The 19,855-nt window shown below is 36.2% G+C and overlaps 1 protein-coding gene across 1 annotated transcript in view; it reads left to right on the forward strand.

Moving 5' to 3' along the window:
- The first annotated feature begins 4,782 nt into the window (after nucleotides 1–4,782).
- Nucleotides 4,783–19,855, forward strand: part of LOC127881805 (uncharacterized) — a 34,323-nt gene continuing 19,250 nt past the window's right edge. Inside the window, exons 1-5 of the mRNA XM_052429939.1 lie at nucleotides 4,783–4,883; nucleotides 9,152–9,775; nucleotides 10,465–10,636; nucleotides 11,283–11,402; nucleotides 12,722–12,859. Coding sequence (XP_052285899.1) covers nucleotides 4,858–4,883; nucleotides 9,152–9,775; nucleotides 10,465–10,636; nucleotides 11,283–11,402; nucleotides 12,722–12,859 — 1,080 coding nt within the window. The 5' untranslated portion in view covers nucleotides 4,783–4,857. The remainder of the gene's footprint in view (nucleotides 4,884–9,151; nucleotides 9,776–10,464; nucleotides 10,637–11,282; nucleotides 11,403–12,721; nucleotides 12,860–19,855) is intronic.

The raw sequence follows: 19,855 nt of genomic DNA on the forward strand, positions 1-19,855 counted from the left end.
GCTCATTTTCAATAGGGTTTGACTCATCATTCAGATAAAGACACTGTGCAAGTTGGGAAATAATTGGATGAAAACTGTGGACTTTATTGCGTAAACAAGCCTTATTTATTCTGATGTAACCCATTTTGAATAGGGTTTGAGTCCTCATGAATATAAAGACACTGAACAAGTTTGAAAAGATTCGGATGAAAACTGTGGACTTTATCGCGTAAACAAGAAAAAGTCTAACGCACGGGCGGACGGAAACCACGCCCTCACATAAGCTCTTTTTGCCTTCGGCCAGTAGAGCTAAAAATGCATCAAAACACTATGAAAATATCCAAATAGAGGTGTGAAGTGTACAAAGTTGCCAAAATTGTAACCAAGAGTGTTCAAAATGCAAATATTTTTTTAATCTTATTTTTATTTTACTTGCCCATTTAAAATTTGGTAACACACTTTACAGACTAAGATTCTTATTTGACAATAAACTATATAATAGCCATGGTGTCACCATGACAAAATAAACAAAATCACAAACAGACCTGATGCACTCCATTTTTTTCTGCCAGCAGCCAAAATTAAAGCTGAGGGAACTTGTCTGTCTGAGAAGTCAATATCATTCAATTTCAAGAACAGAAATGACTTATAAATACTGCAAATCCTTATCTACAATCTTGATTGGAACAAGTATTCCATACGTCAGTACTCTCTCGGTCTCTCTCTGTCTCTGTCGGTCTCTCTGTCTCTCTCTGTCTCTGTCTCTCTCTGTCTCTCGTCTCTGGGTTTTCGTCTGTGCGCGTAGCGTGGTGCTCTAGGTTCTGCTCGACTATCGTCTATATATCTCTCTCTGCTAGAGCTATTCTATGCGTCTCTCTGAGATAGAGCGAGGATGTTCGATCTCACTCGGAAGTATCGGTCTCTCTTTGGTCTCTGTGTATGTTTGTCTCTGGGTCTCTTATGTAGATCTATGTTATCTTCTTGGATATCTAGAGAGAGGAGAGGAGAGAGAGAGAGAGAGAGAGAGAGAGAGAGAGAGAGAGAGAGAGAGAGAGAGAGAGAGGAGGAGAGAGAGAGAGGGAGAGAGAGAAAGAGAGAGAGAGAGAGAGCGAGTTCTTTCGTGGGAGCGAGGTATTAGAGAGAGGTGATAAGATATGATAGATAGCTATAGCTCGCTATATCTATATATATCTATAGCTTCTATCTGAGATCAATCTCTCTCTCTCTCTCTTCTCTCTCTCTCTCTCTCTCTCTCTCTCTCTCTCTCTATCTCTCTCTGTCTCTCTCTGTCTGTCTGTCTGTCTCTCTCTCTCTCTCTCTCTCCCCTGTCTCTCTTTCTCTTTCTCTCCCTCTGTCTTTCTCGTCTCTCTCTGTCTCTCTCTGTCTGTCTCTCTCTCTCTGTCTCTGTCTCTCTGTCTCTCTCTCTCTGTCTCTCTGTCTCTCTCTCTCTCTCTCCTCTCTCTCTCTCTCTCTCTCTGTCTCTCTCTCTCTCTCTCTCTCTCTCTCTCTCTCTCTCTCTCTCTCTCTCTCTCTAACTCTTAATTGACACGTATAGAGTACCTTAACATTATCTTCTGCTTCAAGCTTCAAAACATTTTTACATATAAGCAAAATCTGTACTCTAACATTTCAAGTCCACTGTACTGGTCAATTTTTCAATTAACAATATCTTTTTACAATAAATGTTTTATCATGATTTATCATGATTTAAAACGAAAATATGCAGGAAAGTAAAGTGATGTTTTTAATATTGTAGCCATATGGTATTAAAAAGACTATACTGGTTAATAGAACTTCTTTCAATACTCTTGTAGAATAAAGAGCTCATAAATGTTAAGAGAAAATGAAGCTTATCGAAATGGTTTAAGTTCTGGGACAATGTTATTGAACCTGACAGATACTGTAGCAATTTACTTGAGATAATGACAAGATGTTAGTCAATAAAATACAGGAACAAAAAAGTACATTTAAATGGCACACAGCAAATTATTTGCATATTTTAAAAGCATGTTTCCTTTTGTTGCCTTAATAAAGAGTAGTCTGTAAGTTTCAAACTCTGCTTGAATACAATTGTGTCATTTAATCCAGTTATAGCCATTACACGGTAGTCAGTGTCTGGACTAAATAAGTGGAAGGAATCACCCTGTAGCAGTTGTAGTTATTTTGATTTTTTGTGTGCTTTGAGATGAAATTCTGTGCGTATTGTTGTCCATATTGTTACCATGGACTGCCTCTTTTAAGGCACCTAATTTGGTAATCAAAACGGTCCATGGAGAGCATAAACTTTAGATAGCAATATCCAATTGCTCTGAGAAAATCATAACGTATGTCTTTACCACTTGATTTACAATTTCAACGTACTCTGGAGCTCATTAATTTGTATGATTTGTTGCCAGTTAATACTAAAATCTTTCTAAATTTTGACGACTGATTCCTACATGAGGAATAATAAGTCTAGTTTAAAGCATCGAAGGACACGGAATATTGTTTTTCTAAAGAACAAAAATTATATGATAACACTAGGAACGACCCTGAATTTGTGTTTTTGCTATACGCAAGCATACAACCGTTAATATTTTTTACACTGAAAATTAACAACCGTTGACTTGTAGCAAAAACCTAGAGAATGTCTTTGCTTGTAGTATCGGTACAGGTAATACACGAATAAACAGTCCATATTCATTTTGCATACTTTATTCAATACGTAAATAGAATAGTATTGTGTTTTTAAATTTGTGTATTGTGTGTATATTTTTATTTGTTCAATGAAACATTTTATTGGTATTAGTCATTACCGTGAATTTTCGTTATTGCTTTCCTTAATAACGCCAATGTCACGAGTAAACAAGTTGGACAAGGCAGCACATCTAAATATAATTAGAATTAATTTTAATTTCACATAAACGCTGTGTTCTGATTTTATGATTCACTCCTATGACATGTTTTTCATTTCCCGATGAACCCACTCCGTATGCAAATTTAAACATAAATACTCATGATCGTACTATTGTATTCATAATGTGACATCACTAAATTACCCTACGTTACAATCCGTATGCGGAAAAGTAAGCACAGTCATAAACTGTGCATCCACTACGATATAACCTCTAAAAGAATAACATAATCCGTTTCGCATTTTTGTAAACACTTTTTCATTTCAGTTGACGACCAGTCTCTTTTTGCAAAAAGGCAGAAATAAGATACAAATACTAATAATTAACTAACACTTAAACATACAAAACAACGTTCTCGACGTGGTTGCCTCAGTATTGAAACAAGTGCCTACTAAACACGCACAGCGCATAAACACCATGGATATAATGATGACAGTACTACTTTTTAATTAGCAAGTTCCAAATGACGTCCATATTTCGCGCGTGTCTTATTCATATTGTTTTCATACGTGTTCATTTTATAGCGAACTGACACCATACGTTTGCGCGAACGTCGACGATATGCCGCTCCACGAAATTGAAAGCAAAAGTACGACCATATACAAATGCCAGCGTCTAGACGTCCCCTGTGGCCTTTTTTTCACATTGCAAGCGTGTGTGTTGTTTTGTTTGTACTTTTTTAATACCATATTTTATGCAATTCACAAGTTATATTAAGCCTTGAGTGTGCATAACGGCCGTCGGCGTCTATGCAAATACGGCCTTTTTTTTAGACCGTGTATATACCGCATCTTCTTGGAGCACAAGACCAACGAGTACGTCCAGAACATTACTGCAACATGTGTTGGTCGAACAGAGCCCCTACTTGTGACCGTCAAATGACGAAAGCTTGCTTTGTTTTGACAAATCACCATGGCACGCTAGAGGGATGTCGCCGTCGAAGCCTTCAGAAGAAAATCTGGGACGACGATGTGAACAAGTGGAGATGCCTGCCCAATGATGATTTACTCTCAGCTTCCACAACAGACATGACTGGGGGAGAATTTCTGTATTGTCGTCGCTCATTTACTCCAACGGCCAGACCGGTCACGTGAGTGATGATGAGTATGATGATGTTGTTGCTGCTGCTGTGCTGATAATGATGCTCAAGCGTTTATTGCTAGGAAAATTCATATAAGAAGTTTATATGCATTGTGGCATGACACATTCCATGACTTTACACAGAAAACCCTAAACTAACGCTCATTGGGTGGTTGTCGACCTGAAATGGCCCACAAGTCACCCGGGGTGACTAGATGCCCATTCATGTCACCCTGGGGTGACTTCAAGCCGACATGAATCGGCTTCTAGTAACCCGTGTAATTTTTATCAAACGGCACCGCATCCAGGTATCTTATATAGGCTATTGTGGCTTTTGAATATATTATATACATATATGATCAAATTTGTTTGAATGATTCTCAAACACAAACCGTCAAACTGAATTTGGTCTTTCAGAAAATTCGTTGAAAAAGTAAAATTGTTACCGACGGTGACTTTATGCTGATTTCGAGGGTGACTATCACCTTGATGTCACCCTCGGGTGACAAGAACAGTCTTCATGTCACACCCGGGTGACTACAATCGGCTTCATGTCACCCGGGGATGACTAACCTCGGCTTGAAGTCACCCTATGGTGAAACGAATCGAATTCTAGTCACCCCCGGGTGACTTATGGGCCATTTCAGGTCGAAAATGACCTATTGAGCTTATCTAACAGATAAAATCAATAGCCCTCAAATCTGGTACAAGCAATTTACAAAAATATTTAAAATGCTGCTCAGTGTCAATGTTTTCCTATTTATTAGTAACAGTGCAACATTTTTTTTGTTGGATTGAGGTGTCGAGGTGTTTTTCTTTTACCGGTGCGGTTGTTTATGAAACCGCGTTCAAATCATCCCAACAAATTTGGTGCGTATACTGCATATAAAATGTGAACGAAGCAATGACATCCTTTGAAGAATTACCTTGGTAAACTTTTAGCCGTGATTGCCTTTTAATTTTAAACGTGAAATAAAAAGCAAAATCGCTTGATATTTTTTAGGTCTCCAAACCACAGTAAATAACATATTTTCGCGAGTAACTTATGTCAAGTTATATCATGTGAATCCGGGTCCGTTCGCCCTAATTTCTGTTCGCCCTAAATCCTGTTCGCCCTAAAACCTGTTCGCCCTGGGTCCGTTCGCCCTAAATTTTATTATCAAAGCAGGGAAGCAATAAGTATAACGAAAATTGTTATCTTTTTAACATTTTAATATATAAATGACAATTTAAGCTACAAACTTGCCTACATGTGTGAAAAAATAAACGTGTAAGGGTGTTTGTAACAAAGCCGTTGAATGCCAGTAATTTTCTCTTATTGTTTATTATATTAATTAATGAAAACTTGATGTTACACCTTTTACATATTTTATGTTTATTTTCTTAATCATACGCTAATAATCATATTAAAGATAATTTCTAAAAAAATAATAATAACAGTTCTGTTTTATAAACATGATTTATGCATGCATCAATATTAAGTATACTCTTTAGGATAATAGTTTCAACTTAATAATCATATTCTACATAACTAATTTCTATACGATTTAGTAATTGTTCTCAATGTTAACTGTATTAGGTTAATACGACACTCAATCAATCAATTAACACAGATCGTTATCTCTATAATCTCTTAATTAATCGACACCGATCAATAAAGGCCGGTTGCTACTTCACACTGCGCAATACACGCAAGATTATTGGAAGTTGATCAGTTTAATAAATTGAATATTGATGATGTTTTTATTGAGATTTAATGATGCTTATATGAATTTTAAATTTATTTGCCTATGCAGGGATCGACAAGAATACAAGAATTTAGATAATCCGACAGACGGTGGTTATATATTGCTGAATGAAAGAACCATAAACAACGCAAGAAGTTACACTCAAAATCTCATAATATTAATGACTATATTACACATATTAATGAACAAATAATTTATAAATTTAATATATACAGCTTATACAGTGCCTTCCCCAGGAATTTGTTCAGGCGCCCCGGGGCCGACCGGGGGTGGGTTCGGGAGTGGTGTCCCCTCCCGACGTTGATTTTTTTTAATTTAACGTGTCAATTCACGTTCTGTGGTGCGTTATAACTCAAAGAAAAACAGCGTCAAAAGACGTCATTTGGTGCGCTATGACTCTTCAAAAAAATCCCCCAGTCATTTAAAAATATTTTTTTTTATATTGTTTAATTGTTTTAAAACTTTTCCGCACAGATAGTAAAATCCCGACTCTAATGATTCCCCAATACATCCGTTTCAACCCGACTCTATTACTGAATACTTACTATTTTTCAAGTTTCTATTTATTTCCCGATAATCCCGTTTATTCCGTTTTTATCAATCTCTTTCTGGTAAATATTTACGATAAAAGCTTTCAGTTATTTCTTTAACACAAACCTTGCCATTTTTAAGTGACTATTTATAGATTTGATGAACTATTGCCTCTGCGTCAATCCCCTGACCTGTTGTATGCTTGTTAAAACGCTCAATACACGCCATTTGTATGCAATAGACGCAACGTTGTACATGCTGCATAATTTTCGCGCTCTTTTTAATTGAGAAAAAGATTCAACACAAAATAAATTTGCACTGCTAATTTGAAGCAAAAATATTTAACGTTGCGGTAACATTTACATTCGGAAGTGTGTTTCGGATTAAAAACGCGTTAACATCGACTTACGGTAATGGGTTTCGGATTACAAATGTAATTATTCCCATTTGAGATTTCAACAAATATTAACCGTTGCGTTATAAATTCAACGATAATTTGTTTACACACTTTACGAGTCGAATAAATGTTTTGACGGAATTATGCATGAAATTCACGTTGTCCACGAGGATCACGGCCGGTTGCCATCATCAGTCTTCTAACTATCGATTATCGGACGAAACATTTACAAGTGTGCGTAATTAATTCAACGAAAATTTGTTAAAGCGCATTACGTGTCGAATAAATGTCAGAAAAACGAGGTGAATCAGTTTTATAAATGGACATGTTTAAATATACATGTACTGGAATTAAATAAATTGTTATCACATAATTGTAACCGGGAGTCATTTGCACAACTTACTCGCTATAATAATTAATTGTTTACCACTTGCAATTAATTTCTCGTATTAATTATGAGTCATAGGTAACACTTGATTACAGTAAAAAGGTGTGATGATGATGCCCGAAACCGTCTTTAATGTTCTGTACTGTACTAATTACCGGTTTTATGTACTGTACTAATTACCGGTTTTATATATTACTCAAATGGTACAACTTCTTGCTAATCAAGCTGCGATAAACTCTTACTTCATGCCCGACGTCAATCAAAAATAATGGTCGATAGTTAACCCCGCCCTCATAAGCATTCGCGTAACCGATTGGACGATGAACTTCACAGTTTGACGACTGGAAAGTTACCAGATACATCCTTGTCAGCATTTAAATGACCGAGTAATGTGGCTAGAATAATCGATACGCGCGTCATGCTATTCTCTTATCAGTGGATTATCCATTACCCCATGTGGTGTTTATGGCGATTACTTGTGAAAGTAGGTACCGAGTGCTCTTTTAAAACAGGGAATATTGATACACTGATAGGGAAACCTTGATTTTTTTTGGACAATCTCCACTTTCTGTTACTGAAGAATACACTGATCGGAAAATTTCAAGCGCCCTGGAGACTCTGATTTCGAAATGCAAGCGCCCCGGCAAGGGGCGCTTAAATGGCCTGGGGAAGACCCTGTTATATATAGAATAATAAATGATGCACTTTATATTGTGTACATATTTGTAATATTTAAATTTCCACTTTAACTTATTTAAAAATTTTAATTAATCATAATTAATAAAGTTTTACTTAATTTAAATTTAAAAAAATTTATAATTACTATTGCATATTTTTTAACTAACTATTACATATTGTTTAAAATGACTAGTGCATATTGTTTGAAATAACTATTGCATATTCATTGTTTAGAATGACTATTGTATATTGTTAGAAAAACTTAAGGAATTGCGCAGTCCATATCACGCATTAAGCCCAGTTTTCACAAAACCACATCGGTATACTTTTTGTGCTAGGTGAGCTACAAACTCTAACATATGGAAAAATACATTGATGTACTATAATAAAACAGTTTAGTAAGCTAAGAGAGCGAGTAGCAAATTCCAATCTAAATTGTTTACCAAATCAAGAACGCAAACGTAAGCTTCTTTAATTAATTACATCTATTATGGATCAAAGGATATTAGCGCTTGACACTAATTCGCATAAGTCGAAGAATGGTAGCATTTAATGCTTATTGAAAATGAAATACGATAGAGACAACATTCACTAAGACTGTAATGGACAAAATGATTAATTATTAAGAGCTAAATAATTTATCGTACATGTACGTAAATGAAGATCCCGTTACCAGTTACATTAGATGAAAATAATGAAATCCTCAAGGAACATTAAAATATATAGAAAAAGTACGTACGATATGTTTTTATTAATTGCAATAGAAAAATTAAATTAAACTAACCAGTTCCACATAGCCGATGCTGTCACCGTTCACAAACGTCGCATGTAATCGCATGTTGTCTTGGTCGTACCTCCAAATTGCACGAAATGCACAACACATTATCCATTTTTGAAATAATAGAACCAGACATTTGAGCTCTATTTTATATACTGTGATAATTCACAGTTAGGTTATTCCGAACATATCAAACAAAAAAGTGTTACCGAAATATAAAAGACGGCGCTCTTTAACTTGTAAGCGTATTTGTAACAAAGGCCAGTAATATTCCCTAATTGCTTATTATATTAATTAATGATGAAATCTAAGGTACAAACTTGCTTACATGTGTGAAAAATCAAAACGCTATTTAACTCGTAAGCGTGTTTGTAACAAAGGCCAGTTATTTTCACTAATTGCTTTCTATATTAATTAATGAAAACTTAAGGTTCAAACTTGCTTATATGTGCGAATAATCAATTGTTCATACCCCGATATGCACATGATAATATAGGGAGAACGAACCCAGGGCGAACGGACCCAGGGCGAACGTGTAACTAGGGCGAACGGACCCGATACCTATCATGTATATCATAGTTACTACCGGGGTGAAACGAAAGCTGTTACATTTAGTAGATCTAAATTGATACCAGCATTTTTTAAAGGTTAAATGAATGAAAACTTAAACTTTTACAGGAACCCTCTACCACAGAATGGCCAAACTGTATTTTTCACTGAGGAAGTGTATGCGAGCCTTCTTGGCGTCGAGACCCATGAAACACGTTTGGAACAGAGGCTGAAAAAAGTTGGCATCCATCTGAATACTCTGGCTCAGAAGAATTCAAATAAACCCTTTTCATATATAATTGAGCAGCAATCTTCACAAGGCTCTGTTTCACTTGGGACTAAGGGGAAAACTGTAAAAACTATTAGAGGGGAATCCTTTGAAAGTACAAATGAACATGAGGGAAATATCAGTGAAGAAACATTTACAGCCTTAAAAATAGCACATCACTCTGAATCAAAAACTTCAAAAATTTTGGACAAAACAGAGGAAGGTTCTGAAAATAGTTCAACATCAGACTTCCGTCCAAAGTCTTTTTATTCAGAGTTCACAGAAAATGAGAACATGAAAACAGTCACAGATCTTGAAGCAAGTAAATGCCCAATTAATGAAGAACATAACTTTCAGCACAAGATGAGCAGGGCCTCTAAGAATTTAGAAGAGCCAGTCTTCTATAAAAATACTCCAATTGAAAGTGACCAGAAACCAATTAAATTTGCGGATCTAGATCAGAATTTCTACAATATAAGAGACAGGTAAAGAATTGTAATGTGATGTGTGATATTATCCCCTGCCAAAGGCGAAGAGATCTGTTTTTGGCATTGTCCTTTCGTCAGTTCTTCTGTCTGTCTGTCTGTCACAAATTTTAAAGTTATTGCGGGTGATATCAATTCAACAAATGTGCTTTTGAAATTGTATTTTATTGTTAGCTGTTATACACCCTTCCCTTCTAGATTTATCATGGACATATGTCCCTTGGTCTGCAAATCCATTAACACCTGTTTGTTTGTCTATTGACACAAAGAATGAAGAATTCCAAGACTTTTCAATTTGCAGCATTCACACTTGCACAAATTAATTCAATTGCATTATTTGAAGTGGTGTACATGAATATGCAATTTTATTATCTTTGTTAAAAATTGCTGCTTTGAAGCAACTTTTCAGTTTAGAATGTCTATAACATGATTATTAATTAACAATTTGCAACAAGTTACAACATGCAGCAGCAAGGGTTATTGCTATTGCTGAGACAAGCTTTAAATAACACTTGCATAACGAACCATATCAGTACATCTGACATTAGACAATTGAAGAAGAATGTTTAAAAAGGACTCATTGTGCTGCTCTTTGAATTTACGGTATAAACACAAATTTTATGATATTCAGGATTCTATTGAAATGACTAATGTGACTTTGTATTATTTTTGTACCCGCATGCAAATAGGAATGACAAAGATCGCTACACCGCATTGATATTCTGCAAGAAACCTTATCACCGGAAGTCACAGTTCAGTGTATCACAGCAGAGATTATATATGGACCTGTTCCGACAGTACGGCACATTGCTGAATACAGACTTTGAGGAAGGAAATAATGTGGAGTTTAACAGATTCAAGGTTTGGCCTTTGAGTGTGCAACTATTTTTTTCACCTGAAACTGTAAATTAATAAACTGGTTAGAAAATAGTTTGTATGATAGGTATTAATGATAAATATGATCAAAGATGAAGACATTAATGTATGCATATTAACATGCTTCAATACAACAGTTGGGCACTCCCTTGGCACGACTTTTACGTTTGACACAATTTTGTGCCGTAAACTATGTGTTGGTAGTTCCAAAAAAGTGTTATAATTGGACCATAAGCACTTGAGGACCCAAAAGTTCAAAATGTCAAAAATTGCTTTAAAACAAGTATATACAATCATACTAAAAAAAACACTAAAACAACAACAGATAATCAGTTACACAACAACAGATAATAACAGGTAGTTGCATAATAAAAAAACTAGAGTAAACATTCAGAAGAAGTGGTACCAGAAAATCAATAAAACTAGAGTATATGCAAATAATAATTGCTTTTATAATAGAAAACTCATTATTGTACGAAAACATGTAAACTCATATTTGTCCACTAATCTGTTCAGAATTTTTGACATTAAAACCGTACATACTTACTTAAACTAGCCATGAGTATATACTCAATTGTAATCAATTTTAGTAAGCCTGACTTTAAACCAATGTTACCCAATATCTTTGCAGAAATTGACAGCTGAGGTGAAGAAGGAACAAGGCGCCTTTCAGCAATATTTGAAGACAACCTCACAGAAATGCAAGAAGGATTATGAATATGTCCACCCAGAAGTGAAAAAATATGTATCAGTATGTAGTAATATTGTCAGAAGTTTTGCTTCCCTTTTGGTCTGTTGTAGTTATGCATGCCTTGGAAGAAGTGGGGGTAAATTGCTCCACCTTTTCGTCTGTTGATAGTTAAGTTTGACAGTCAGTCCATAGAGCAATCCTTTTCATACGAAACCAGGAGTACTTTTTGAATTACAACCATTAAGTATGATGCCTGAGATAAAAGGAAGACAAGTATGGATTTTGAGGTCAATAAATCAAAGGTTATTTGAAACCTATTTTTTTTTGCTTGATTGCTTCAAAAGCCTCATGCCAAACGCTCTGGAGTCCATTTCCTTGGCCTATAACCAGTACTTGGTGTCTTTGGGGAAGATCTCGTGAAAACTTTCTGAGTGGAGATAGAACATTGACCTCACGATTACTAGGCGGATACCATATCCATTACGCTATTGCGAACTATAACAAAGGTTAAGGTCACAGTGGCTTTAACATGAAATTATATAGGTACAATAGTCAGTTTGAATAGCATATATACCCATTGAATCAACAATAAAAAGAACCATTAGCAGACTTTCAATTATTATTAAAACACCATATAAAAATTGGACGCTGTCGGGATATTGTGACCATTGTGTGCATTGTTAATTTGAGGAATGTTAATCTCTTGGAAATGGTGCTTGAAAAAACCTTGCAGTTTAATGAATACTATATTGATTTTTATTTCTGGCTGATTTATAATTATAGGGGAGAGACATCATTACAAAAAGTCATGCTAAGTAAGTGTGCGATGTGGGGGCATACATTTTTCTACAAATCTGTTGCTTAATATGCAAGGTATGCCATGTCATGAACATGCACGATAACACAAAGTTATTGGAATATATATTTAGGCATTGTATTACCAAAGTAATCAGTGTTTTTAGGGTAGTTAAAAGTCTCTGCTGTTAAAAAACACGCTTAAACAAATGGTCGGCCAAAAATGACTACTGATATTCAGACTTTTATTACAAACTGACTAACTGTATTTTAACAAAACAATATTCTAGTTTGTTTCAATTGCCCAAATATGAGCCTTGCTCTTTGGAAACATGTGCTGAAAGTGTCATCCCGTTTAGCCTGTGCACGTGTGCAGTCCGCACAGGCTTATCAAGGACGACAGTTTCCGCTTTAATAGTATTTATTTAAAGGAAGTCTTTATTTAGCAAAGATCCAACTAAAGCGGCAAGTGTCATTCCTAATTAACCTGTGCAGAGCAGAATACGCAGGCTAATGTGGGATGTTACTTAACACACATGCATACAGCCCCCTTTTCTCTGAACACAACTCATATTGATTTGCAGGCCAAGCTGCTGTCCAAGCGCAGGAGAGTGTTATCGTACCCACGTCACTACAAGCATGTCAAGATGATTGCTCTAGATGATGATGTCGGTGATGATCCACCGCCCACACTGAAGCATGTTAGGCCTCTCCTTCAACTGGTATAGAAATGCAGTGATTTTTATGCCCCCAGAACATAGGTTCTGGGGGCATATTAAAATCGCACTGTCAGTTAGTTAGTCAGTTAGTCTTTCCGTCCGGATTAGTTTCCGCTCAATAAGTCAAGCAATTGTCATCAGATCTTCACCAAACTTCATGAAAATGTGTAAGGCAATAACATCTAGGTCAAGTTTGATAATCGGCCAAATTGACCCAGACACTCTTGAGTTACGGCCCTTGAATCATCGTAACATTGTTTTTTTCTCGTTTCCGCTCAATAACTCGAGCAATTATCATCAGATCTTCACCAAACTTCATGAAAATGTGTAAGGCAATAACATCTAGGTCAAGTTCGATAATTGGCCAAATTGACCCAGACACTCCTGAGTTACGGCCCTTGAATCATCATAAAATAGTTTTTTTTCTTGTTTCCGCTCAATAACTCGAGCAAATGTCATAGGATCTTCGCCAAACTTCATAAAAATGTGTAAGGCAATATCATCTAGGTCAAGTTAGTTAATTGGCTAAATTGACCCAGACACGCCTGAGTTACGGCCCTTGAATCATCGAAAAATTGCGTTTTTTTCTTGTTTCCGCTCAATTACTTGAGCAAATGTAATAGAAATCTTCGCCACACTTCAGGAAAATGTGTAAGGTCATAAGATCTAGGTCAAGTTTGATAATCAGCCAAATTGACCAAGACACTCCTGTGTTACGGCCCTTGAATCATCGAAAAAATGAGTTTTTTTCTCGTTTCCGCTCAATAACTCCAGCAATTGTCATCGGATTTTCAACAAACTTCATAAAAATGTATAAGGCAATAAAATATAGGTTAAAAATTAAGTTTGATAATCAGCCAAATTTAACCAGGCACTTCTGAGTTACGGCCCTTGAATCATCAAAAAATTGCGTTGCCGCTTGAAAATGCTAATAATTTCTATGTCGCTTCTGATGTAATCTTCATATTTGTTATTCATGTGTATATGGACAAGGCCTTTCCATACGTGCACAAATTTTGACCTTGAACGTAGGGTCCACATTTAAGGTTTTGAAATCTGCGTTTAGGTTTCGAAAAAGCGTTTTTCAAGGGCATATGTCTTCCGATAGAGACAGCTCTTGTTTTCTTTCGTTCTTTATAAAGTACCGGAAAACAGCACATTTCCAAAATTTGAAAGGAAAAAGCTACTTATTTCCAAATTACTGCAAAAAAATTCCCAATTAAATTTTCCAAACAATTATTTTTTGTTTATAAATAATATTTAGTTTCCCTATGCAGCTCTATGGCTTTAACCTTAATAACTATAATATTGACAACTTGACATTTTTAGTCCCCTACCGGTTTCACTTGTGTGTCCGTCAGTCTGTGATTCTGTCACACTTTTCTGGATCCTGTGATATCTTTAAAAGTTCTTAATATTTTTTAATGAAACTTGGAACATGGATAGATGGCAATATCGACACTATGCACGTCATTTCATTTTGTTCCTACATCTTAAATTTTGGTTGCTATGGCAACAAATAGACTAGAAATACTGCTGAAAATGGTGGTTTTCTGGATCCTGCGATAACTTTAAAAGTTCCTAATATTTTTTCATGAAACTTGGAACATGGATAGATGGCAATATGGACATTATGCACGTCATTTCATTTTGTTCCTACGTCAAAAATTCTGGTTGCTATGGCAACAAATAAAAAAAATATTCTGACAATGGTGGAATTTCTGACAATGGTGGAGCCGGTAGGGGACTTTTATTGCTTGGCAATAGTCTTGTTGAAACTGTACTGGTGTCAGACTTTATGAGCTGAGCTCCTAGAATCTTAGAATGGTGGCTAACTGCATGTGTGTAAAGTGTCATCTCAGATAATCCCTTGCCGTCAAACCCGGATTACCCATTAGGTAGTGTAGGCAACTGCTTATGGGCCTGGGACTTTAATGGGCCCCATGAGACCTTGATGAAATAATGTTTTGTTTACTTACTTTGCTTAGTCTAATGGCTTGACAAAGCTATTGTTGTCCCCTACCGGTGAAACCGGAGGGGACCTATGGTTTGCGCTCTGTCTGTCTGTCATCTGTCCGTCACACTTTTCTGGATCCTGCGATAACTTAAAAAGTTCTTCATATTTTTTCATGAAACTTGAAACATGGATAGATGGCAATATGGAGATTATACACGACATCATTTCATTTTGTTCCTACGTCAAGAATTCTGGTTGCTATGGCAACAACAAAAAAAAATAATACTGACAATGGTGGAGTTTCACCGGTATGGGACAATATTGCTTGGCAATCTCCTGTTTTTAGCTCACCTGAGCGATAGCTCGAGGTGAGCTATTGTGATCACTCAGCGTCCGGCGTCCGTCCGTCCGTCCGTCCGTCTGTCTGTCTGTAAACAATTTGTAAACATCTTCTTCTACTAAACCATTGAGCCAATTTCAACTAAATTTCATGTGGAGCATCCCTAGGTCATGGGACAAAAGAATTGTTAAAAAAAAATTGATTACATAACCAAGATGGCCGCCATGACCATATATGGTAAAAACCTTAAAAAATCTTCTTGTCTGAAACCGCTCATCAGATTTTCAAAAAATTTCACAGGGATGACCTTTGAAGGCTCCCCTGAAAAAGTTGTTCAAAGAAATTTGATTCGTCAAAAAACATGGCCGCAGGAGCTCGTTGAACTTTGCATGTTTATTCGTTTTTGCCTATTTTGTGAAAACTTTACAAAATCTTCCACATTTTTTGTCCGATCCTTTCCAAATTTGCACAGTGTCTTTATATCAATGAGGACACGAACCCTACAAAAAATGAGCATTATTGGTCCATGAAGTACAGAATCACCTCCCCTTGAATTGAGAAAATGGTGTTTATGCAATAAAGTCCAAATTTTTCATCCAATTCTTTCCAAACTTGTAGTTTAGCATGGTTCAAACAAGGGAAACAACTAGTTTATGCATGTTCTTTTTATTACAGATTTGCCTCCCTTTAATGCATTCAAAATCTCATTTTACAGCAGAGATTCCAAATCTGACCTGTAAATGAGCCCCATATTTACTGCCAGTGCTAGGTTACCTTTTCCCATTTGATCATTCTTAAGTATTGGTCTTGTAATGCTGCTACTGCTTCTGCTACTGCTACTGCTACTATTACTACTACTACTACTACTTCTACTACTACTACTACTATTACTACTACTACTACTACTACTACTACTACTACTACTACTACTACTACTACTACTACTACTACTACTACTACTACACCACCACCACCACCACCACCACCATTCACAGTGACAAAAAACGTATTCACACAATGGCTGCTACTACAACTTATAGCCCATATAGGGGTGCATGCATGTTTTACAAACAGCCCTTGTTTCTATGGGATTTTAACCACAACTGTTCATGTTTATCTCCGACACATATTTTTAGGTCACCTGTCATGAAGTGACACGGTGAGCTTATGTGATCATGTGATGTCCGGCGTCCGTTGTGCGTGCCTGCGTGTGTCCGTGCGTCCGTCCGTCAACAATTTGTTTGTGTAGACAGTAGAGGTCACAGTTTGCATCCAATCTTGATGAAATTTGGTCAAAATGTTTATCTTGATGAAATCCGGTTTTGGATTGTATTTGGGTCATCTGGGGTCAAAAACAAGGTCACTAGGTCAAATAATAGAACAACCTTCTGTAGACAATAGAGGTCACAGTTTTCATCCAATCTTTATGAAATTTGGTCAGAATGTTTATCTTGATGAAATCTGGGTTGGGATTTTATTTGGGTCATCTGGGGTCAAAAACTAGGTCACTAGGTCAAATAATAGAAAAACCTTGTGTAGACATTAGAGATCACAGTTTTCATCCAACCTTTATGAAATTTGGTCAGAATTCTTGATGAAATCTGGGTGGGATTGTATTTGGGTCATTTGGGGTAAAAATCTAGGTCAAATAAATAGAAAAACCTTGTGTTGACAATAGAGGTCACAGTTTTCATCCAATATTTATGAACTGTGGTCAGAATGTTTATCTTGATGAAATCTGGATTGGGATTGTATTTGGGTCATCTAGAGTCAGGAACTAGGTCACTAGGTCAAATCATAGAAAAACATTGTGTAGACAATAGAGGTCATAGTTTTCATCTGATCTTAATGAGTCAGGTGAGCGATTCAAGGCCATCATGGCCCTCTTGTTTCTAGTTATTATACCCCCATTACCATTGGTAATGGGGGCTATATAGGAGTCACTTTGTTGGTCTGTCGGTCTGTGTGTCCCGAAATTTCATCCGATCTTCACCAAACTTGGTCACAAGTTGAATCTAGATGATGTATAGGTCAAGATTAAATATGGGTCATGCCGTGTCAAAAACTAGGTCACAAGGTCACTTAGTGTGTTTTTAACCGAAAGTTTGTCCGGACCATAACTATGTCATTTATTGTTAGATTTTAAAATAACTTGGTACATTTGTTCACCATCATGGGACGGTGTGTCATGTGAAAAAAGTACGTCAACATCTCAAAGGTCAAGGTCTTACTTGGAGTTCAAAGGTCAAATGAATGTCCGGGCCATAACTTTATTATTTATTGTGAGATTTAAGAATCATTTGGCAAATTTTTTCACAATCATTGGACGGTGTGTCGCGCGAAAGAATTTCGTCGATATCTCCAAGGTCAAGGTCACACTTTGAGTTCAAATAAAGGTCAAATGCATGTCCGGGCCATAACTTTATCATTTATTGTGAGATTTTAAAATCATTTGGAAAATTTGTTCACCATAATTGGACGGTATGTCACGTGAAAGGATTATGTCAATATCTCCAAGGTCAAGGTCACACTTTGAGTTCAAAGATCAAAAATGGCCATAAATGAGCTTGTCTGGGCAATAACTATGTCATTCATAGTGAGATTTAAAAATCATTTGGCACATTTGCTCAGCATCATTTGCCGGTGTGTCGCACGAAAGAATTACGTTGATATCTCCAAGGTAAAGGTCAAACTTTGAGTTCAAAGGTCAAAAATGGCCATAAATGAGCTTGTCTGGGCCATAACTATGTCATTCATTGTGAGATTTTAAAATCATTTGGCCCATTTGTTCACCATTATTGGATGGTGTGTCGCGCGAAAGAATTACGTCGATATCTCCAAGGTAAAGGTCACACTGTGAGTTCAAAGGTCAAAAATGGCCGTAAATGATCTTGTCCGGGCCATAACTATGTCATTCATTGTGAGATTTTAAAATTACTTGGTACATTTGTTCACAATCATTGGACAATGTGTCATGCAAAAGAATAACGTCGATATCTTCAAGGTCATGGTCGCATTTGGAGTTCAAAAGTGAAATATGGCCATAAATGAGCTTGTCCGGGCCATAACTATGTCATTCATTGTGAGATTTTAAAATGACTCTGTACATTAATTTTGTTCACAGTCATTGGACGCCGTGTCATGCAAAAGAATTCAAGAGTTCAAAGGTCAAAATGGCCATAAATAATAATGGCATAATAATTCTTAAAAATCACCATTTAGATTCTCTTGTTTTGTGAAGACAGCTTGCAAAATTATCTGTGTCAATGCGGCATGTGGAGGTATTTGCCACATCTGTGACAAAGCTCTAGTTTTATACCAATGTCCCGATTAAAGGCTTGACATTGTCTTACCCAGCAATAATCACTGGCAGACCTGGGCCCCAAAGTTTCAATGCCTATGGGCCTACAAGATGCTTAATCCTTTACTGTTTGCAGCCAACTCAGGCTGATAAGAGACATCATTTTTACTTTAATGGTATTTTTGGTTAAAAGATCTTTTTATTAGCAAAAATCGTGTAAAGGCGGAGTGTGTCCCTGATTAGCCTTTGCTGACTGCACATGCTTATCTAGGACGACATTTTACACTTAACCATTAAACCCTGTTTTATTGTGAGTTGCTCATATGTATTTGGTGCAGAGTGATTGTACCTGATTTATCTTATGACCAGAATTATCTTTAGGCAAAGACCACATACAAACATTGTATTGTAAACAAAAGAAGGAATAAAAAGTAGGGTTATACAGATTTATTGTAATGGGACATTTCATAGTGACTATGCAGTGTTGTGTTGGGCCATATACTGAGATGATGATTAGGATATAAATGGCTCTACTGAGAAGTTTAAGTTTATGCAAGTCTAGATATTCAGTGTAATTTTTTAGCTTGATTGTTTTCGGAGAAAACCCGAGGTATTGTCATAGCCAGCCTGTCGTGTCGTCCGCCGTAGGTGTCGTACTTAAACCTTAACATTTGCTATAAAATCAAAGTGCTTCCACCTACAACTTTGAAACTTCATATGTAGATGCACCTTGATGAGTTCTACACGCCACACCCATTTTTGGGTCACTAGGTCAAAGGTCAAGGTCACTTTGACCTCCAAAAAAAAATCTCTGACAAGCTTTCATTTATTCAAAACTGCACCCGCAGCTGAGCGTTGGCACCCGTTATGGGGTGCTCTTGTTTTAAATTCAGGATCAACATACAAAAGGGATACAGAAGAAGTGCATTTTATTAGGTCATAATGTGAATATCTTTCAAATTTATTTCCAAGATGTAGCAAAAAAGCTGCTCTAACTAAACAATACTTTTCATATCCATGTCCAGGGTGCAGTGATTTTTTTTCTAAATATTACAGCCGAAATTCGGCTGCTTCCCAATCACAAAAATCAACATTTTTCCCCAAAAATCTGACCAAAATTAAAAAAAAAATCACCAATTTCAAAATTTTTTTTGTTCTTTTTTAAGAAAGAAGTCTCTTATGACATCCTACAAAATATATAACTTTAATTTAGACCTTTTTGTTGATAAATAATGCCCAAATTTGCCACTTTTATAAATTAAAAAATCCCTATTTGACCAGACTCCTTTTTCCAAAATGGCAAGAAAAAACCCTGAACATGCACTTAAAAACAAGTCTGTTTCTTTCAATCATATTTATAATGCTTAATTTATCCCAATGTCATGGTTTATCGCGCTATTT

Source organism: Dreissena polymorpha, chromosome 5 (assembly GCF_020536995.1).
Source record: "Dreissena polymorpha isolate Duluth1 chromosome 5, UMN_Dpol_1.0, whole genome shotgun sequence".
Lineage (NCBI taxonomy): Eukaryota > Metazoa > Mollusca > Bivalvia > Myida > Dreissenidae > Dreissena > Dreissena polymorpha.